General features: G+C 41.8%; 2 protein-coding genes across 3 annotated transcripts; one reads left to right on the top strand and one right to left on the bottom strand.

Moving 5' to 3' along the window:
* Positions 1 to 1,302: 1,302 nt before the first annotated feature.
* klhl43 (kelch-like family member 43) lies at positions 1,303 to 14,652 on the top strand. Its single transcript, XM_030412295.1, has 7 exons — positions 1,303 to 1,509; positions 8,328 to 8,896; positions 9,010 to 9,158; positions 9,756 to 10,102; positions 10,658 to 10,957; positions 11,038 to 11,213; positions 11,544 to 14,652. Exons 2-7 carry the CDS (start codon positions 8,583 to 8,585, stop codon positions 12,334 to 12,336), a joined length of 2,079 nt encoding a protein of 692 aa, XP_030268155.1. The 5' UTR covers positions 1,303 to 1,509; positions 8,328 to 8,582; the 3' UTR covers positions 12,337 to 14,652.
* Positions 14,653 to 15,459: 807 nt separating this feature from the next.
* Positions 15,460 to 19,123, bottom strand: rpl11 (ribosomal protein L11). Of its 2 annotated transcripts, none has more exons than XM_030412297.1 (6): positions 19,103 to 19,123; positions 18,153 to 18,303; positions 17,799 to 17,905; positions 17,334 to 17,465; positions 15,958 to 16,068; positions 15,460 to 15,537 (listed from the first exon to the last, which is right to left on the bottom strand). In XM_030412297.1, the coding sequence occupies exons 1-6, from the start codon at positions 19,106 to 19,108 to the stop codon at positions 15,508 to 15,510; spliced, it is 537 nt and encodes a 178-aa protein (XP_030268157.1). In that variant the 5' UTR covers positions 19,109 to 19,123; the 3' UTR covers positions 15,460 to 15,507. The 2 variants fall into 2 exon arrangements, with proteins under 2 accessions (XP_030268157.1, XP_030268156.1); XM_030412296.1 differs by lacking the exon at positions 19,103 to 19,123 and adding an exon at positions 18,427 to 18,486.
* Between the last annotated feature and the right edge of the window lie 626 nt (positions 19,124 to 19,749).

The raw sequence follows: 19,749 nt of genomic DNA, 5'->3' as shown, positions 1-19,749 counted from the left end.
ACTTTTCAAACATGGTTAAACAATGATTGATACAAATGAAATGGAATAAAATACCATGCAATAAAGATAAAAGCAACAATGATGAATACTTGAGACGATCTTGCGATGGGATCATTACATTGTTACATGAATTCTCAGTACTGATGGGTCCGATAACACCCATCTTCAAACTCAGCCTTCATTTTGATCAAAACTACATACCTGAGAAGTTTCATCCAGATGAATGTGGGTCAGGGGTGTAAAGTATGATGAGGTCGCCCCTCTGACTCTGGTCCCCTCGCTTACACTGCGGCCATCTTTAAATTTGGCGTCTACTTTGATTATTTAGAATAAATAAACTGTTAAAACATGGTCTTGGATTAGCTGGAAAGTGTCGTCAAAAATTAATAAATTAATATAAATAATAAATTATTATTATGCCAATAAATTAGTTCATAAAAACTGACCTCAGTTGATATTTCTGATTTAATTTGCTTCTGAATTTACTTACTTTTACATTTATTCAATTTTATTTCATTGAATTATTCTGTGAATAATACAGAAATAGAATTGTAAGTACATAAATGAATTAGAAATTAACAAATTCAAAACTAAAATTAACAATTAAAAAGGACGGTCATTTGTACAAAGTAAATAACTACAGAGTTAAATAAACAAATATCAATTTATGTCACATTTTCTAAATAATTTCTGGCTTTTTGATATTTTGGTGCTTTTCATGTCATATAAATTGAATCATTTATTGAGCCATTTATTTATTTATTTATTTTTGACTTTAGCAGTTTCAGTCCTCTGTACTAATCCAACACTAGTTCAAAGGATCTCAACCTTGAACATCTTCATCAGTAATTTTAATCCAAAAATATCTGAAATGGAACATTTTACTACACAATAAGAACACACAATACGTCAAATACTAACTTTAAATAAGGTTTTGAATGCAGGATAGTTTTCCTTGTGGTGAAGCGCTTTCACAGTGTGGTATCAACACTTTAAAGGAACTGAATACTGGTTGAATTCATGAGATCAAGAGTCAAACAAAGAACATAGCTATACAAGACTGTGACCAAAACTAGAGCCTGAAGCCTGAAGGCCATCGGGGGAGGAGGGGGTGAGGCGGGTGAGAGGAGCGGCGGCCTCTTCAGGGATATTTTTAGAGCGGAGGGCAACGAGAGGTGGCTGTATTTGGAAAAAGGAGGTGGAGGCTGGAGGTGGAGAGAAGAGTATGCTTTAGGATGAAGGAGGTGTGGTCGTGTTTTAGATGGAGGGGGAGTTGACTCATACGTCACAGCGTCGGTCAGGACCCTGATTCCCCTCTGATGCTGACACACACACACACACACACACATTCACACACACACAGCAGTCTGGCAGGCTGACAGAGGACAGAGGGACAAAAGCAAAACGTAACCTGTTAGAGAACAACAAGGAAAGTTGAAAGAGAGCCGTGAGAGAGAAGCTGAAAGGAAAAAGAAGGGAAGAAGAGCAGGAACCAGAAGGGAGAAAGAGGTAAAATATTTAATTTTACCAGATTGCAGCTTGTCGTGTCAAGTCGTAAAGGAACTGAGGCACCTTTGTGTCTTAAAATCTGTTGTTACTAACCTTTAAAGTTGATTTAAATGAACACTGTTACAGTCTGTCATGCACAACTTTAAGGTACTTCAGTTGAGTGCTTCTGTATAATCAGAGGTGGCAAAAGTACACACATTCTTTACTCAAGTAGAAGTACAGATGCTTAAAGAAGTAGAAGTACTTATTTATCTTCATTACTCAAGTAAAATTAATAAAGTACAGGCTCTGAAATGTACTTAAAGTATAAAAATAAAAAGACTTCCTCTGAAGGACATTACTGTGCAAAGCTAACTGAAACTCATGTCATATTAATATAATTCAGAGACTGTTAAACTTTAAGGTAGAATCAGTAGGATTTGTCCCAATTGTTCCTAAATGCAGCACAAACGTAGTTGATTGTTGACTCTCATTCCCAGGATGTCAAAGATGTCAAATAGCCACATTTTGAGCTGATAAACCCTCATAAATATTCAATAACTCTCCTCAAACACATTAAAACTAAAGTAATGAGCCTGTTTTGAAAATGTAAGGAGAAGAAAGTAAATATACGTGTGAGATGTGAGAGAGAGAAGTGAAAAGTTGTCAGGAAAAGGAAGACATGAGTACAGATTCCAGAAAAATCTGTTCAAGTACAGTCAGAGAGTACTTTTACCTCGTTACCTCCCACCCTCTGCATATAATGGTACCTTATACTCTTACTCTACTGCATTTCAGACTGAAATATTGTACTTTTTACTGCATTTTTATTGTTATTCGTCTGTTAATGTTTCAGTCATAATATTCAAATCAACACATGTTTTTACCTGAGATATGGAGTCAAAACAAAACAAAGAAAAGGGGAACAAACAACAACAAGGAGCGGAGGAATAAATCTGTTAAAAACCAACGGTGAATATAGGAATTGAATATGAAAAAAATACAGTTAAAAGCTACAAAATCACTATGTCAGATTATTTGATAGAAACCATAATAATATGTTAAATAAAAAAAACAGTTTTGAGAAATGGCTGCAATTTAAATAATTAAATGTTAAATATAAGATGTGTGTGATATTTTTACTTTTGATACTATAAGTGCATGTTGCTAATAATACTTTTCTACTTTGTCCTGAATGAGACTTTTACTTGTAACAGTATTTTTACTTGAGTACTTCTCCCAACACTTGACACCACATATTAAATGATCCGTCTGATGACATCATCATTTCAATTAGTGATACTTGTACTTCTGTTTCACTGCTGAGTGGAAACAATGTGAAGCCAGTTGCTGGTGGGATATTACTACACTGCAGGGGAGGTGTTCGTCCTTCGCTTTCCAAGTCCTTAGCTGTTAAACACACACATACACACACACACACACACACACACACACACACACACACACACAAAATACACACAGGCGCATACATGTAGCGATGGTCAGCAGCTATAAATACACTCATGAGATACGCAGAGGAATTCAGCTGTAGCTACATAGTGATAGGACGGGCGCGCAGGCTGATGTTTGTTGTGTGTATCAACACTAATAGTACATATTTCATATTTTTTTTATTTAAAGGAATAGTTCACCCAAAAATGAAAAGTTAGTCATTATCTCGTCGCCCTCACACTGATGGAAAGTGTGAAAACAAAACAGCGTAGTAGCGTTTTTGTAAACAACTGAATTTTATAGGATAAAATGGGAGCTTTAGGATCCCTAATTGAGTTAAAAAAGCAGAAATCTTTACTGTTAAGCTGAAAGCATTAGCATGCTCCACCTCAAGGTTGTCTTTTGTAATCATTCTGGGATCTCGGGGGCTTGGATTCTGCTAGGCGAGCTGTTTGGAGGAATTTTATTCATGTTTTTGGTCATTTTTATTACGTTTTAAAACAAGTCCCCATCTACTTCAGTTGTTAAGGAGAACGCTGCAACACTGTTTTGCTGTGAAGCTCCAGAAATGTTTTGTGTACTACAAAACTTCACCTGACTTTCCATCGACAAGGGTCAGGAGATAATTACTGAGTTTCCGTTCTTTGTTTTTTACTTTCTTTGTTATAGCTCTCTTCAGCCTTAAAGGGCATCTTTTAGCATCTTTTAGCATCTTTTAGCTCGTTGTTTTGGTTTTACAGAAACTTTACTGCTTTGGTTCAGTCTCACTGCTCTCATAGCGTCATTTTCAGACACAGCAAGCAAGAAAATGTTTTTTAAGAATTCAATGTACACAACCTGCTCAGCACAGACACAGTTAGCGACTAGCTCGAGAAGACTGTGATGCATTTAGCAGCTAAAAAAGGCAACATAGTCCCTCATGAGCTGGTTAAAATCAGTTAAAATAGAGTGAATACTGTACTTATGTTCATAAAGCCATGTAGAACAAGAAATAAAATCTTATTCACTCGTCTGCATCCTCCAAATTATCCTCAAAGTCCGCCATGTTTCAACTTACTTACACAAGTGCTAGCAGTGGCGGCCAACTTTGCTAACATTAGCGATGAATCCCCACCGTTAACTCGAGCCAAACCTCAGACACTCGGTGAATCAGACTCATCAGAATGTGTTTGTTCAGCTCTCCGGTGTGAAAGCCACCAGTTATGTAATTTATGTTGGGAGGACGGTGTTGTTCTGCAGGTTCTGATCCCAGAGCTCTCAGAGTTACTTGACAAATGTGAGCTTCTTCGCAAAGCTCCAAACACTCGTAGCAGATTCCCACTGAGTCCGGTGCCTAAAAATAAAATGCCAGGACCGAAGCAGGGCCCCAAGTGCTTAGATTACCACCCTTCTCCTTTTCTGTCGCACTAAAACAGTTTATCTTCCTGTTTCCACACACATGACCACAACTTCATCTGCAAATTACCTTGAAAATTATTCTTTTTTCACATAACAGAGACTGTCAGAGCTTCAGTACTGTGAATTTTAACATTAATCTGCTGTTAAGTTTAGCTCGGTTGCACTCTGAATAGGTTAAAGCTGTGAATAAATGTCTGCCAGTCATCAGAAGCTTCGCGATGTTTCCCCGCAGCTCACGTGTTGTGATCATGACCGCGTCGAGACGCTGGCGGTGATTCAATCTGAGCTCAGTTTCTGTCCAGCTGGACGTTTACATGAACATCTTTCAGAGTCATTAATCAAACTGTATGGATCCATGTGTTCTGGTCTGAAGGATCCCAGAGGCCCGTCGATGTTTTAGCTGTTGTAGATTTTGTTCTGAAATTTGTTGTAATCGTTTGAGTCTCTGAAAATCATCACATTGATATTTGTAGTAATTCTCATCCAGCTGTTTGTTTGGATCTGAGCTGATCCTGACATCTGTGGCCTCCGGTGTTGGGTTACAGTTTTTAAAAACATCCAGCGTTTCTCAGTTGAGAATAACATATAATGTAGTTAATGACATACAAAAATGTGTCTAATACTTTAATTTACAAGTCTGTTTCCTTAAAATGGAGTTATTTAGTCATTAATTATGTTGTCTTTTACCACTTCTAATTTACTATTGTTTTCAGCGAGTAATGAGTTTTTATTAACACTGTAGTGTAATCATTGTTTTAAAAAGGCACATTTATAGGCAATTAAAGATAGATAACTGTTATTTTACTGTTAACAAACAATGAAATGCTTTATAAACCATGTTGACAGTAGAATAACTATAAGCTAAAGTTTAATTAATCTAATTGTTTTATGCTGATGTATAATATGAAGGAAAAAGAAAACGGAGTTAAAGTAGAAACAAGAAAACTTAGTAGTTAAAGTATGTTAAGATAAAAAAAAAAGGAGAAAAAGAAATAAACCGGAAACAAATAAAGATTAACTGGAAACTTTATTCTTCACGTACTGTAATTTGAATTTTACACACAAAAATATCACATTTTTGCTTATGTAGATTTGCGGTCGGGGCAATTAAAAGACAACAGCGCATCCTTTCCATTTAATCAATTAATTAACTCATTAAATAGTGAGACAATCAATTAAAACCTGTCTCTGTTTTACCTGTGAGTGCACAGTTCTTCAAAAAAAACCCAAAGAAATGATTAGAAATGAACATGCCTGTACAAATAATGTGAATTGTCAACGTCAAATGATCCGTTTCGTGGTGTAAACAGATTTACATAGTCGTTGATTGGTTGATAATGAGGCGCTGTGCTGCTGCTGTGACTCACAGTATATTTATCAGTGATGATGGGCGTGGTGGTGCTGGTGGTGCTGCTGGTGGTGCTGCTGAGGTCTGGTTCCCAGTATGGTGGGTGGCAGAGCAGCTGCTCCCTGCACTGACCTTGGTCTTAGATATTTCTGTGGGCTGAAGATTATTTACGAGCCACAGAGCCACTTTGTTAACAAGAAGGCCGTGATTTTACTTTAAACTTCCACACAGTCGGGCCAATATCGTGCTTTTATCTCCAGATTCATAACAGCGGTAGCGGTAACATATAAAAATGTTATGACATCCAACACATTGTTAAAGGAGCCCTGTGGAACTTCTGTGTTGCGTTTGCAGCTGGTTGTTAGTTTATGTTGGCGTATAATGAGACCTGAGGCCTTTCAAAGAAATCCAGAGTCCAGCAGCTTCAAACAACTTAAAGAAAACATCCACTCGCTCGTACAGTCTACAGGCGGAAGTTCCTCTGCTCAGTTAGTTTGTGGTGTAATGAGAGCGTGCAGCGTTCAGGACGTTGCCGTTTCAACTGTTTAAGGGCGATTGCAACATCCCAAATAGCCTCTGTGGTCTGTAACTGTGAGCCCCTCATATGACACTGGCAACAGCTGCTGCTGCGTCCTGTACGATCCCATCTCCTTCCCCCCCGGGTCGCTCCATGTGTGGAGCCTGATGACCGGGCGAGCCAAGAGAGGCTATTTAAGAAGAGCCAAGTTCAGGCACAGAGCGACGAGGAGGGGAAGGAGGAGGAGATGGAGTCATGAGTACATGTGTGGGTAGTGGGATTACTTTTGAGTCCCAACCTGACACAGCAGCCAGAGGGTCTCTGCGCTGGGTTCAGGTGAACAACAACAAACCGTGAGCCAGGAACAAAGGTCATCGTTTCCTGAGGCTGTTTACTACCAGACGTCCCGACCCTTCAACACAGCAGGCAGGCCTCATCGCAGATATCACAGTCAGTCAGCTGACTTTCCACTTTCCACTGCACTCGAGCTAAACTTAGATAAATGCTTAAAAGCAGTTTAGCGCTCCTCATTATCCCACAACTGTCCCACATTCTGTACCTGCGTCGTCCAGCCGAATCAACAGAATGACAGCGAGCTGAGTACGTTTCTGCAAAGCCCTTTTTTTTATTTCTCTCGTCACAATTCTGTGCTTATGGTCTGGTTAGATATGGGTACATAGGTCACATTGGTTTGGGTCTGAGAACCATCATGGTTTGGTTGTTCTGGTTACAACAAAACGTCTTGAAATCTCCCGACAGAATTGAACTGCCGCCCAACTTCCCCTTCCGCCTCCTGATGTAAAATTAGCTCATAAGCATATAATGTAAACATGATACGCCAAGTTTGGTTCATCCTATCATTATATCCGTGCGATTGGCTATCTGAAATCTTCAGAAAAACAACACAGAGGTTGAGTTGTTCCTGTTAGACCTGGTGGTAAATCTTTTGTCCTCAAATACAGATTTAGAGGTTTCTTAAAACACCATCTTCTAATCACCCAACTTTCAATACTTCTCTCCATTGCTGACTAATTATACAAAAAGCCAATTAAACTGTCGTCTTCTATTGTTTGCTGATATGGTGACAAAGAGACACAAAAAAACAGCCAGAACAACAGATACGCAACTAAACCAACAAAACGCAAAAAGTACAAGTAAACACACCAAAATAGAGCGACACTTATTTTTGTAGGCTAACCCGGATGTTAGCATCGCACCGGTTCCCTCTACTAAAAGTCTCTGTGATTTTCCATCTGGATTGTGGATCATTGCGTAAAATAATCTCTGTGGCGATCACAAGTTCTTGGTTCCCATCCAGCTATTCCAAGAGGGAATAATTAACACCACTTTTGAGATTTTCTTAAGCGTAAATGCCAGAAGTAAAGGGTCAGCTAACGTTAGGCAGTTACACTTTACTATAAAAACTGAGAAACACTACAAGTTGTAAATTAAAAGTTCAAAAAGTGTACAGCTAAAGTCGGCCTGTAAAGACAGACTGCTGAGTAGTTGAGTCTCTGTGTCCGGTTTGATGACGCTTAATGTCCCCGACAACTGGGACGTGTTCTCATTTATGTGTTGTAAAGCAAAACATGAAAATCTATCCCCTCCATTAACTCCACACACGCCATTTATATAACTTGTTTATGTCAGATACTCTCTCTTCTCTACATCAGCATTAAAATATGACCCCAGCACTCTGTCACAGTCCTCGCCGCGCTGACCCGATTCCCTGTAGGCGCTTTATGCTTGAAATGCACAATGTGTGGATGAAGGGGGGGCCCGCGGTGGACCACAGACCCGACCCTGAACTTTATTTCTTGATGGCCTCCCAAAAAGGACATTTGCAGCTGTCATTCACAGAGCTGCCGGATCAACAGAGACAGTGTTGTAGGTGATCCTCAGAAGGATGTCAGCCCTCCGTCCAGTGTGTTGTTGTGTTGTTTGATGATCAGAGATTAGCAGAGCAATGTGCATCTGTCAGAGGGTTTGTTGTGTCCTCCAGTGACCATGAAACAATACTGTGGTTTAAAGTTTGCCCGGGTGTGTTTCAGCTGTTTATCCGGGGCACATACAGATTGTGTCCTCGCGTTGCAAATAACACACTTGTCCTCTTCTTTTTCCCAGGTGCTGTGTGCTGTGTTGAAGTAAAACCCCCAACGAAATCCCAGACAACCCCAGAACCCGACCCATTACTCTTCAGAGGAAGGCGACACAGAGCAACAACATCGAGACAAAAGTCTTTGGTCTGTAAAGGAAGTCAGCGCTTTTCATTTCAATTTCATTGATCAGCTGGATTTTTAGAAAGTGAACTAGTGTCCCTGTTTGTCAAGAAGTCAGCTAGTTAATTAAACTAAGGCTAAAACCTACAACAGTCCAACGATGGCCCCCAAGAAGAAGGCCTCCCGTCAGAAGAAGCCCGCCGTGGAAACCGTCACTCAGGAGGCCGTCGAGACCCCCATGGTCCCGATGAAGGTGGAGAGCCGCGGTGACGGTGTGGTGGTGATGGAGAGCGGGGTGAGGAAGATCGAGCAGATGGCGGCACTGGACATCGCTCAGCTGAACAGCCTCAACCTGCCGCTGCCGCCGCCGGTCATCAAGCCCGGGGAGAGAGGCCTCGGCCTGGGCAGCGAGCTGACGCGACCCCTGCATGGAAACGCTCTGCTGGAGGAGCTCAGCAAGATGCGGCAGGAGAAGTACGTCAGAACTCTTACAGATTACTTGTCGTCTTATTAAAAGTACAGAAAAATTGTTGGGTATAGAAGTAAAACCGTCCAACTTGTGTGTCCACCTGCTCCTCCTCCTCCAGGTTTCTGACCGACCTGGAGTTGGCCTGTAAGACAAAAGCCTTTGACGTCCACAAGCTGGTCATCTCCTCAGTCAGTCAGTACTTCAGAGAGATTCTGGCCAAAGACCCGGGCATGAAGCGCCTGGAGCTGCCCTCGCTCTCACCTCTAGGTACACCGTTCAACTGAACATTTAACAACACAATTTATGTTCAGCTAACATTGTATACATGTGTTGTTATTTCTCAGTCTTATCCAGAGATGGTTTTGATTCATTCATGCCAACTCCTTTTTTATCAACTTCTAATCGCAAACTGTCAAAATACCAAGTTTATGCTTTACTTTCTAAGAAATGTACATAAATCAAGAAACACTGTCAAGTAGTTGGTCAGCAAATTCTGAGTAATTTTTCAAGCAAAAATGTCTTCTAGTTCCAGTTTAGCGATTGGAAAGATTTTCCGTGTTTCTTTGTTTTATGTGCAGTGCCGGCCCAAGCCTTTTGGGGGCCCTAAGCAGAATTTGATTTGGCCAGCTCTGCTTATGTGATTATTGAACACTGAGTTTTGGATTGTTTGATGGACAAAAACAATTCAAAGATGTCTGCTGAGGCTTTAGGCAAAGTGAGATGAGCACAATCTACCATTTTCAGACTAGTTCTATTATTAAATTACATCAGTTGCAGCTTTGTTTCTTCTTCCTGACACACATCTGGTTTCCCGTGTGAGAGCTGAATAAACATCTGTCTCGTTCTCGTCCCGTCTGTCCGCAGGCCTCGCCAACGTCATCACCTTCGCCTACCTGGGACGCGTCCACATGTCCCTCTACACCATCGGTTGCACCGCCTCTGCCGCCGCCACCCTGCAGATCCCTCAGCTGCTCAAGATGTGCATGGACTTCCTGCTGGCCGAGCTCAACGTGCAGACCTGCGTCTACATCTGGAACAGCGCTGCCGCCTACGGCCTGCTGCCCGTGTGCGACGCAGCCCGCCGCTTCGTCCTGGAGAACTTTGTGCAGTTCGCCGACACGCCGCTGTTCACCCAGCTGACCATGGAGCAGATCTCTGCCTTCCTGCAGGACGACACCCTGCTGTTGCCTTCAGAGGTCACCGCCTTCCAGGTCAGAGGTCAAACTCAAGGCTTAATTTCTGGATGAAACAAGATGTGCTGAAACCTTCTGAATTACTTTTCCTTCAATCCAAATTCAACGCAAAACATTCTAGCGATCAGTTAATGAGGACACAGCATTCACTTCTGATATCCTCACTGAGGAGAGCAGCCAGGTCTTCTAGGAGGCGACCGCTGCCTCCAGGATTAACTCGTCGACCCTCCGCACATTCCGACTATTTACATCCAGGCCTAAAAACAGACCTCAGACCAGCTGCTGAGAGCAAAACACAGCTCCATGAATCAGAGCCATTCACATGCAGGTCAACTGTGAGCAGAAACCACCGAGTGGAACTTAATGTATGCAGAAGTTTATTAATAAACAACTTCATTACAGACCTAAATAGACGAGCAGCTGAAGAGAAGAAGAGATAGTTGTATTTATAAACTGGCCCGAATACAGAACATGAATATAATGACATATGCTGATAAATTTGTAATACAAAGAGAATCATGAACCATCATGTTACGTTCTGTCCTTCTCACTGGGATGGTTTCTCTCCCCCAGCTGGCCATGAAGTGGCTCGACTTCGACGCCTCTCGCCAGGCTCACGCCGCAGAGCTCCTGTCGCTCATCCGCTTTGAGACGATCCCGGCCAGCGAGCTGGTGAGTCAGATCCAGCCGGTGCCCCGCATGATGATGGACCCGCAGTGCCACCGCCTCCTGGTGGACGCGATGAACTACCACCTGCTGCCCTACCAGCAGAACACGCTGCAGTCCCGCCGCACGCAGGTTCGCGCCAGCCAGCAGACTCTGCTCACCATCGGAGGTCGACCATCACTCACTGAGAGAGCTCTCAGCCGCGAGGTCAGTGCTCTGTGTGTCTCTATCCACTGAAAGTAACTCAAGAGAAAACCCCTCGCTGACCTTTGACCTCGGGGGCACAGGTGCTGTGGAGGGACCCTCGTGAGGGAGGAGCCTCCTGGCGTCACCTGACCCAGCTGCCGGCCAAGAGTTTCAACCAGTGTGTGGCCGTGATGGACGGCTTCCTGTACGTGGCCGGAGGAGAGGACCAGAACGATGCCCGCAACCAGGCCAAGCACGCCGTCAGCACCCTCAGCAGGTACGAGGACAGGAAGGATCGGATCTTTACTGTTTACTGTTTGGAGAAGGGCAGGAATTTTTAAAACATTCTTGGCAGGTGAATGGACAGGTGAAGACAACAATCAGATAAACAGGAGGAGAGCGTGACAACCAATCAAACCCTTACCAAAGAACAAAAACATGTTTCCTTCTAGAAAAGCCTTGAATTAAAGACCTTAAATTGAGAAGTTCAAGTTTAGCAAACCTTTACTTAACCATTCAGGAGGCCACGTTACCCAGAGTCACTTGCGGTTGGTGCTGATTGACCCACTCTAAACACGACTCTCCATCTGTCCTTTGCCTGCACCAGATACGACCCTCGCTTCAACACCTGGCTCCACCTGGCCAGCATGCGTCAGCGCCGCACCCACTTCTCCCTGGCAGCCAGCGGCGGCCGCCTCTTCGCCATTGGCGGACGCAACGTGGAGGGTCTGCTGGCCACCACCGAGAGCTACCTGCCCTCCTCCAACACCTGGCAGATGCGTGCGCCCATGGAGGTGCCCCGCTGCTGCCACTCCAGCGCCACCCTGCCCTCTGGAGACATCCTGGTGACCGGAGGGTACATCAACTGCGCCTACTCCCGCTCCGTGGCGTGCTACAAGGTGGAGACCGACACCTGGATCGAGTCCACCTCCCTGGATACACCTCGCGGATGGCATTGCTCCGCCACCCTCGGAGGGAAGGTGTATGTGGTTGGTGGAAGCCAGCTGGGGCCTAGAGGAGAGCGGGTGGACGTCCGCTCCGTGGAGGTCTTCTGTCCAGAGAGCGGCACGTGGAGCCGAGCCGCCCCTCTGCCGCTCGGCGTGAGCACCGCCGGTCTGTCCCCGCTGGGTGACAAGCTGTTCCTCCTGGGGGGCTGGAACGAGGCGGAGAAGCGCTACAAGGCAGCCGTCCAGAAGTACGACCCGGCCAAAGACAGCTGGTCCATGGCGGAGGATCTGCCCGAGCCCACGGTGGGAGTGTCCTGCTGCACGCTGACCCTACCGCCTCGCCACGCGCCGCGCCGGCAGCAGCACCGCAACACCCCCGCCCACGAGGACCAGCAGCAGAAGAACCGGAGCAGAGAGAGCAGTGCGGCCCCCTCACAAATCATCACGGCATAGAGACGAGAGGAACGGAGAGACTCAGGGAGAGGTTCAACCTCTGGAAAACATCTGGATCATGACTGCTCTTTTTTCTGTTTCTGAAAACTAAAATATTTTATAAATTTTGAAATGTAACTCTGATAACAAGGATGATGGGAAATTTGACTCAGATTTGACAAAATGTTTGATTTTCACACTATTTAGCTGAAACATTGGTCCTCAATCCTCCCTGATATGATTTAAGATAACTAAAAAACGTATTTACTCGACATCTGACCTCCACAACAGAAAGATTACAATTAGACGTTGTACTAAAACTGACCAAGAATGTACTTGACTTTGGCTCTGGTGCAGCAGGTAATCTGCAAAGTAACTAATAAGTAAAGTTATCAAATAAATGTAATGGAGTAAAAAGTGCAATATTTGCCTTCAAAATGTCATGGAGTTGCCGTTTAAAGCAGCAGAAAAAGGAAATGCTCACGTAAAGTACAAGTACCTCAAAGTTGTTCTTAAGTACAGTATTTGAGTAAATGTACTTAGTTACATCAGTGAAATTTGATGCCAATTTAAAAATACACTAAAGATCCAGATCCAGAACGATGGAAATGTGCTGGTTTTGCAAGAAATAAGAGAGCTTGCAATGATCCAAAGTGACCTAAGGAGGTTTTACACTGATGGAAACAGGAGTAAAGGTGGACGAGGGGCAGGTGGAGGTAGAGAGGTGATGATGGAGGAGGAGGAGGAGGAGGAGGGTGGAAGATGGAGAGACACGGGAACAGTGGCTGTCTGTGTTTGAGCGGGTCTGGGTTGGAACAACAAAAAAACAACATCACTGTGAATCCGCTGGCAGTTTGTGTACAAAGATGTATCTAGGCAGGAGTGTGTGATGCCCAACTGTGAAGACAAGTGTGAATGTGACGAGTGAATGACGGGAGCGTGTGGCCGCGACAGGAAAACGAGCCAACTCTGACACAAGAACTGCAAAAAATATCTCGATTTTCTCACTTGAAAATATTCTCATGAGGATAGAAAGACAGAAGCAGGCCGGCAGTAAACAAACCTGCTCATTGTTTTATTTATTTGATGGGTATCTGTCAGGAGTAGTGTAGCTTGACTAAATGAAAGTGTAGATGTAGTGCTTACAAATAAAGATTTTATAAGTGCGACGGAGCGGGAGGAGGATTAAGGTGTGAACACAAGAGGAAGGGAGTGTGAGCTCGACAACACAGGTGAGATTTAAAAGGAAATAAATGAAAAAATAACTTTAAAAAAACATTTATAGGATCTTTGATTTTATATTAAGGTCCTTGAAATACGCATTAGTTACCGAGGCCCTTTTAAGATGCTTCATTCAGGATTCATTAACATTATCAAGGCACTTTTCTCACTTTAGATGTGATGGCTGCAAGAATTTCAGTTGAAAACATTCAAAAATTAACATAATTTATCATAACAATGTGAATAAAATGCAGTTTCAGTCTTTATATTGTGTTGTAGGGATAGCTACTGAAGTTAGCGTGCTAACCAGCTCGCCTGACTGGGTCGAAAGCTCCTGTGCCAACACCTCCCCTGGTCCCCGGGCTTCCAGTCCGAACTTCTAGCTGCACGGCTAACTGAGCTAACTAGCTAAGGGCAGCTAAATGTAGCAGCAGTTAGCGGTTGCTGTGGTGATATGCTGCCCCGTTTGTTTGTTTGGAGCATGAATTTGACAGATGGCCGATTGTTACATGCTGCACCTTCAGTAAGTATGTCATTTATAGCAATAAATGCAAAATAATTTATTTCTATTTATAAAGCAACATAATAAACTGCTTTTGAATGTTTCTAATGCTATTTTTAACAGTAATATAGCGTCAGTAATGTTAACATGCATTTTATACGGCCTTAAAAAGGATTTATTACCGATTAACTAATGCTTTCAAGGATCGTGAAACTATAAAAGCTACAACTATGGATTTAACCAAGAAACCAGGAAGAAAAAATTATATAAAATAGGTTAAAAATGTATAAAAAACTGAAAAATTTTACAAAAAAAGACAACATATGGGGAGAAATGTGTGGCAATTTCTTTCTTCTTCACCTGTGTTTGACCTTCCTCTGACTTCTAATTTTTACTGAAACTAAGACGAACTACCAACTGAAGAACCAGTGAGACTCCAGCTGTGGAGCGCATTAAGAGTTAATGATAAATAGTTTATGAAGAGAAACAATGAGGCTAATCTGACTCATTCAATTGGCTGAATCCCTCTGCATTTGTCTCCTTGGCACTAATGAGTTCTGTGCTGGTTGGTTTCTGCGGGGTTTCACTGAATAAACGCCAAAATTATAAAAACATGTCGACTCCTGACTTTATTTCCTTTTTATGGCGACTGGACTGCTGGGAAGTGTCTGTCTGCGCCGAGTGATTTGGGTTTTTAATCACAAGTCTAGAGTTACCATGAGTGGGAAAAACACGACACATTAAGTTTACATTCTCACATTAATTCCATTTCTCACCAGTTCACAACATACATTATCTAGTGATACCTTTCAGTTGGAGGTCTCCACATACTTAGATGTACATCAATGTACATGAATTACTTCAGTTCCCATTTGATTTTTCCTTTTCACAAGTGGATTAAACATAGTGACAATTCAAAGAAGCAGAAAATGGAAATACTGGAGTACCTTTAAATTATACCTGAGTAAATATCCTTTCCCCCCTGCTCAGATGTCAGGTTACCCCACAGAGAAGGGAATAAAAAAGCTCTTTGCAGGTTCTCTCGTTAATTCACCTTTAGTCATTTCTTGTTCCAGATTTAATTTTGTTGGACTTGATAAAATGTCTCTTGGAGCAGTCTGTCTTGAAAAAAAAAAAAAAAAAGAAAAAAAAAAAAAAAAAAAAGATGATTCAGTTACAGCCAACAGTCTGTAAATAGCAGTGAGCTCATTCGACATGTGAACCATCACTGCCCACACGTGGCTGAAACTCGCATTACAAGAAGTCACCAAAACTACGGAATGAGGTCCGATCACCAGAGTCCTGTCGTATTATTGCAATTCACGCGTATCACATTAACATATGAACCTCGTTTAAAATGTAACAAGTAGTCAAATCCACTTTAAATAACAGGGGAAAAAAGAAAAACACAAGGCAAGAAGTCATTTTTTCCATTTTATTTGTTACAAACAAGATCAAATGGTGGTCCTTTACTTTCCGGGGAGGATGATACCGTCATACTGAAAAGAGAGAGAAGACAAATATTAGATCGTAAGCGACATTTCAGCACAGAACAATAAAACAGCAGGATCAATTTTATTCATAAAGCAACATTTCTGCGACCAATCCCCAACACTAAAAGTTAATGAACTCTAATTCAGAAGTCAACTTGACCCTGTTTAAGGAGGCATCCACTGAGGACGTGGTCTGATACACTCAGTCACTAGGATAAATTTTAAGGTTTTAAATGTTCTTCCACTGACCTCAATGGATGCATTGTTTAGAAAAACAGATTCTAGAGCCTTAACAGATGGTCAGGTGGGTGTTAAGCAACCTCAGATGGTCCATTTCGTCCCTATTGAATCTTTCAACACAACCTTGTAAGCTCGTCTAAAGTTTCCAGAGCTGTAAAAATGTGCGAGAACCACAACGACACTCACTTTCTGCTGGAACCAGCGCATGGCCTCCTCTTTGCGGATGCGGTGCCTGAAACCGATGCGACCTGTTTTCCGCTTCTTGTCGGCGATGCTGAAGCCGGGTCTGCCCAGAACCTGAAAACAAAGAGGAACTGCTCAGAAAACATTCAACAGTTTCTCCATTACACGATACAATGCACACACATCAGTATCTCTGATCAATATTTGGTGCCTGGTTTAATTTCTATGGTTGACAATTCAGAGATCCGGGCCGACTGACAGGCCCGTTTTGATTCTCTACAACACAACCCGTGTCAACATTAAATAATAATAATAATAATAATAATAATAATAATAATAATAATAATAATAGATTTAATTTATATAGCGCCTTTCAGGGTACCCAAGAACACTTGACAAAGTGGAATAAAAATGTACAGTGATAAAATAAGACAAATTGGATCCTCACATTTATGCTGCTGTAAATCATTTTTAAAAAACGTTTACTAGTTAATCAGCTTCTCGTTTCAGCACTACATCCAACACTGATGGATCTGAGAAATGTTGGCTGTTTTGCACAAGAAACCTCTTAAAAAAATAAGATGCTATTTTTACTTGGGTTCCCAGACATTCACATGTATACTTCTGGTATCTGCACCTGAGATACGCCATCATTCAAAATGTGCCTAATGAGATCGAGCTCCAACAACAGCACGTCAGCCGACTGAGTGCATGACTTAAGAAATTCACTCTACGACGACAAACCGCATTTAACCGTGTGATGGATTACCGGTTTAACAATTACCGAGTAAGACGTGTGAGGAGCGTATCTAATAGAGTAATAAGTGAATATTAAATTAGCTGAGCTGCAGCATCTTATTTTTAAACCTGGAATCACACTGATAAAACCTCACCTGACACAAAAAACCCTTTTAGAGCAGCAACACTTAAATCGATTCAATCTCAACCATTAAATTTAATCGAACTGCTCTAATAATCTATTTTCCCTTAATGTAATTTAAGGGGGAGGGAGTTAACCTCTTGATTGGCAATTATTAAATGTGAATATTCATACTCTTCTGACAGTAAACCAGTTTCTGACATTTTATAAGCATAAACAACTATTTCAAAGTAAAAAATAGAATACAAATAAATCGTCATTTGATGCTCAAAAAGACTGCTTCCACCCTGAACACCATTTTACACTGAAACAAGTTAATTATATATATTTTTTAAATTAACAAAAAGAAAAATCAGCGTACATACAGATGTCGCACAATGTGCAAAACCACAAATGTCTGCACTCCTTCACGTATACACATGAAAAATGCTTTTCATCTCCAACAAACTTCAATTCACATCCAGCCAGCTACATTTTCAGATATCATTAGGCCACTCACCACGTAGAAGTCCAGTCCGTAGATGCCGATGCTGGGGTCGTACTTGATGCCCAGATCGATGTGCTCCTGGATACCGAAGCCGAAGTTTCCGGTATCGGAGAAGTTGTTCTTTCTCAACTCGTACTCACGCACCTGGAGGCAGCAGAGAGAAGCGTCTTTAGCAACACAGCAATAGCAAAGTTTATAAAGTCATGATACAATTCCCCTGTGAAGATTATTTATCTAACATTAACATTTAACTATTACACAGCCTTAATATTTGAGTTAATCATGACAAAACAATTCTCAAGTTTACTAGCAAGCTTGAAATGCTGCATAGTCCTCGTTTAATTGAACAATCTAAGAAGGGCACATTGCTCTTTAGATAATTTATCTCAAACAAGTCTTCAAACGAGTAACAAGCAGTTTGAAGTCTCTAATTGAGGGGAGAGAATCAAAAAGGAACAAACATAATGACTTCCTGACCTTGAGTCCTTTCTCGAGGATCTCCTCTGCTTTGGCTCCACGGACGGTGCAGTGGACAGCAATCTTTTCATTCCTGCGGATACCGAAGGATCGCACAGTGTAGCGGGCTGCGGGTGGAGAATATAAACAAGTTAAATACAGCAGTGTAATTCAGTACAATCAATTGTTCCACTCTCTAGCCCAGATTTTTCTCAACTTCCTGCTGCTCGTCCTACATTCAGCAGCTCTACCGTGGCTTCAGATGAATTTAAACATAGACCTGTAGATCTCCACATCTACAAATGTTTTTTTAAGACAACACTTCCACAGTTCAAGGTCCAACGTCAGAGTCTCCCCTCCACACAGGACACTCACCCTTGGAGAAGACAGGGGTCTGCCCTGTGAGCTGCTCGAGCACCTTAGCAGCACGGGTCAGTCTGTCACCACTCTCACCGACACAGATGTTCAGGCAGAGCTTGCGAATGCGAAGCTCCCTCATGGGGTTCTCCTTCTTCTCACCCTGGTCCTGGAGGACACAAAATGTACAGGGTTACCCTCTCACACTTAAGATTTTCCAACCCCAAGACAAAACAAAATAAAAAATGAATAAAAATCAGTGACAACAACCCAGTAAACAACACAAAAACACCTGGCTCTGAAGTCCTCCTGACACCTTCTCAACTCCTGCAGCCATGTTGAGTTTACCTACTGACGTTAGCCTGCTAACAAGCTAGCACAACTAATAAAATCAAAACTGATGTTTCATAAACTTCACAGCAAACACGAGTTTAACTTTAACATTCACAACTTATTCTCTCAAACTCCTGAAGCCATGACACTGCTCTCCTCGGTCTTCACACCAAACTCCCAACAGTCTCAGACCAACACACGCCGGCCGGAGGACATGTCCGTACATATCCCCGCTATTACTGCTGTTAGCGTTATCAGAGATCATACGTGTCCGGATTTTAAATTATGGCTTCAACAAACCAAATGACGCTAATATAAAAGGCATAATCATGCTACTGTGTAGCTGAAGTGTAATAACTCAGCTGTAATCTCGTCTATAATGACTGAAAATAACTACATGTATATGGAAGGTGGCATTTCCCAGCAGCTAGCCTGTTAGCATCCCTGGGTTTATAGTTTAAGTCGCTTCGGTAACATTTATTGACAAAATACGGCTCTAGTTTTATCATCCACAATGGAGTCTAAGTGTCTGAACACCAAACAACCGTCGGGATGGCCCTATAGCTTCGATGATTGTGGATTTCTACTACAACTTCAGATCTGATCGCCATCGTATAATGTGAGACGCTACTCACCGCCATGTTGGATCACTAGAAGAGGACGTTACGTTTCCGGCGAAAGGAATTTATAGCGGTGTGTTCGCCGTGTACGGGCCCGGAGGGAACATCGCGGGACTGCGTGAGGGTTCCGTTTTGTTTGTTTTTTTTAAACTAAAAGCTTCAATGTAAAATAAATAAAATAAGAATAATTTAAATCATTGTTAAACAAAAACACTAAACATTCCCACTGGTTTAACATGTCAATTTAATAAACATTAACTTTAACACTTCAACATTAACTACTAATTTTTAGTAGTAGTAGTAGTAGTTTTAAGTAATAATCAGATTGGTAAAAAATACAATAAAAACAAGGTACTAAATTTAATTTTCATTAATTAATCAATTAATCGACCAATGCTGTTAAGTACTCAAAAATCGTACTTCTGCAAAAGTAAAGATATGATGTTAAAATATTACTTTTGTAACTCAAGTATCAAAAGTAATTTTCAAGCAAAAAATAAATAAATAACTTAAGTAAAAGTAAATACTACATATAATTACAAGTATGTTTATATTGTATATTAAAACAGATCTCATATTTTGCATTTTTCAGATGCTCACAATCAGTCTTTTTAATCTGATTGCCTATATATATATATATATATATATATATATATATATAT

The sequence above is a fragment of the Sparus aurata genome, chromosome 3 (assembly GCF_900880675.1).
Source record: "Sparus aurata chromosome 3, fSpaAur1.1, whole genome shotgun sequence".
NCBI lineage: Eukaryota > Metazoa > Chordata > Actinopteri > Spariformes > Sparidae > Sparus > Sparus aurata.
The sequence above is the reverse complement of the archived record's forward strand: the minus strand, read 5'-3'. Positions and strand labels throughout refer to the sequence as shown.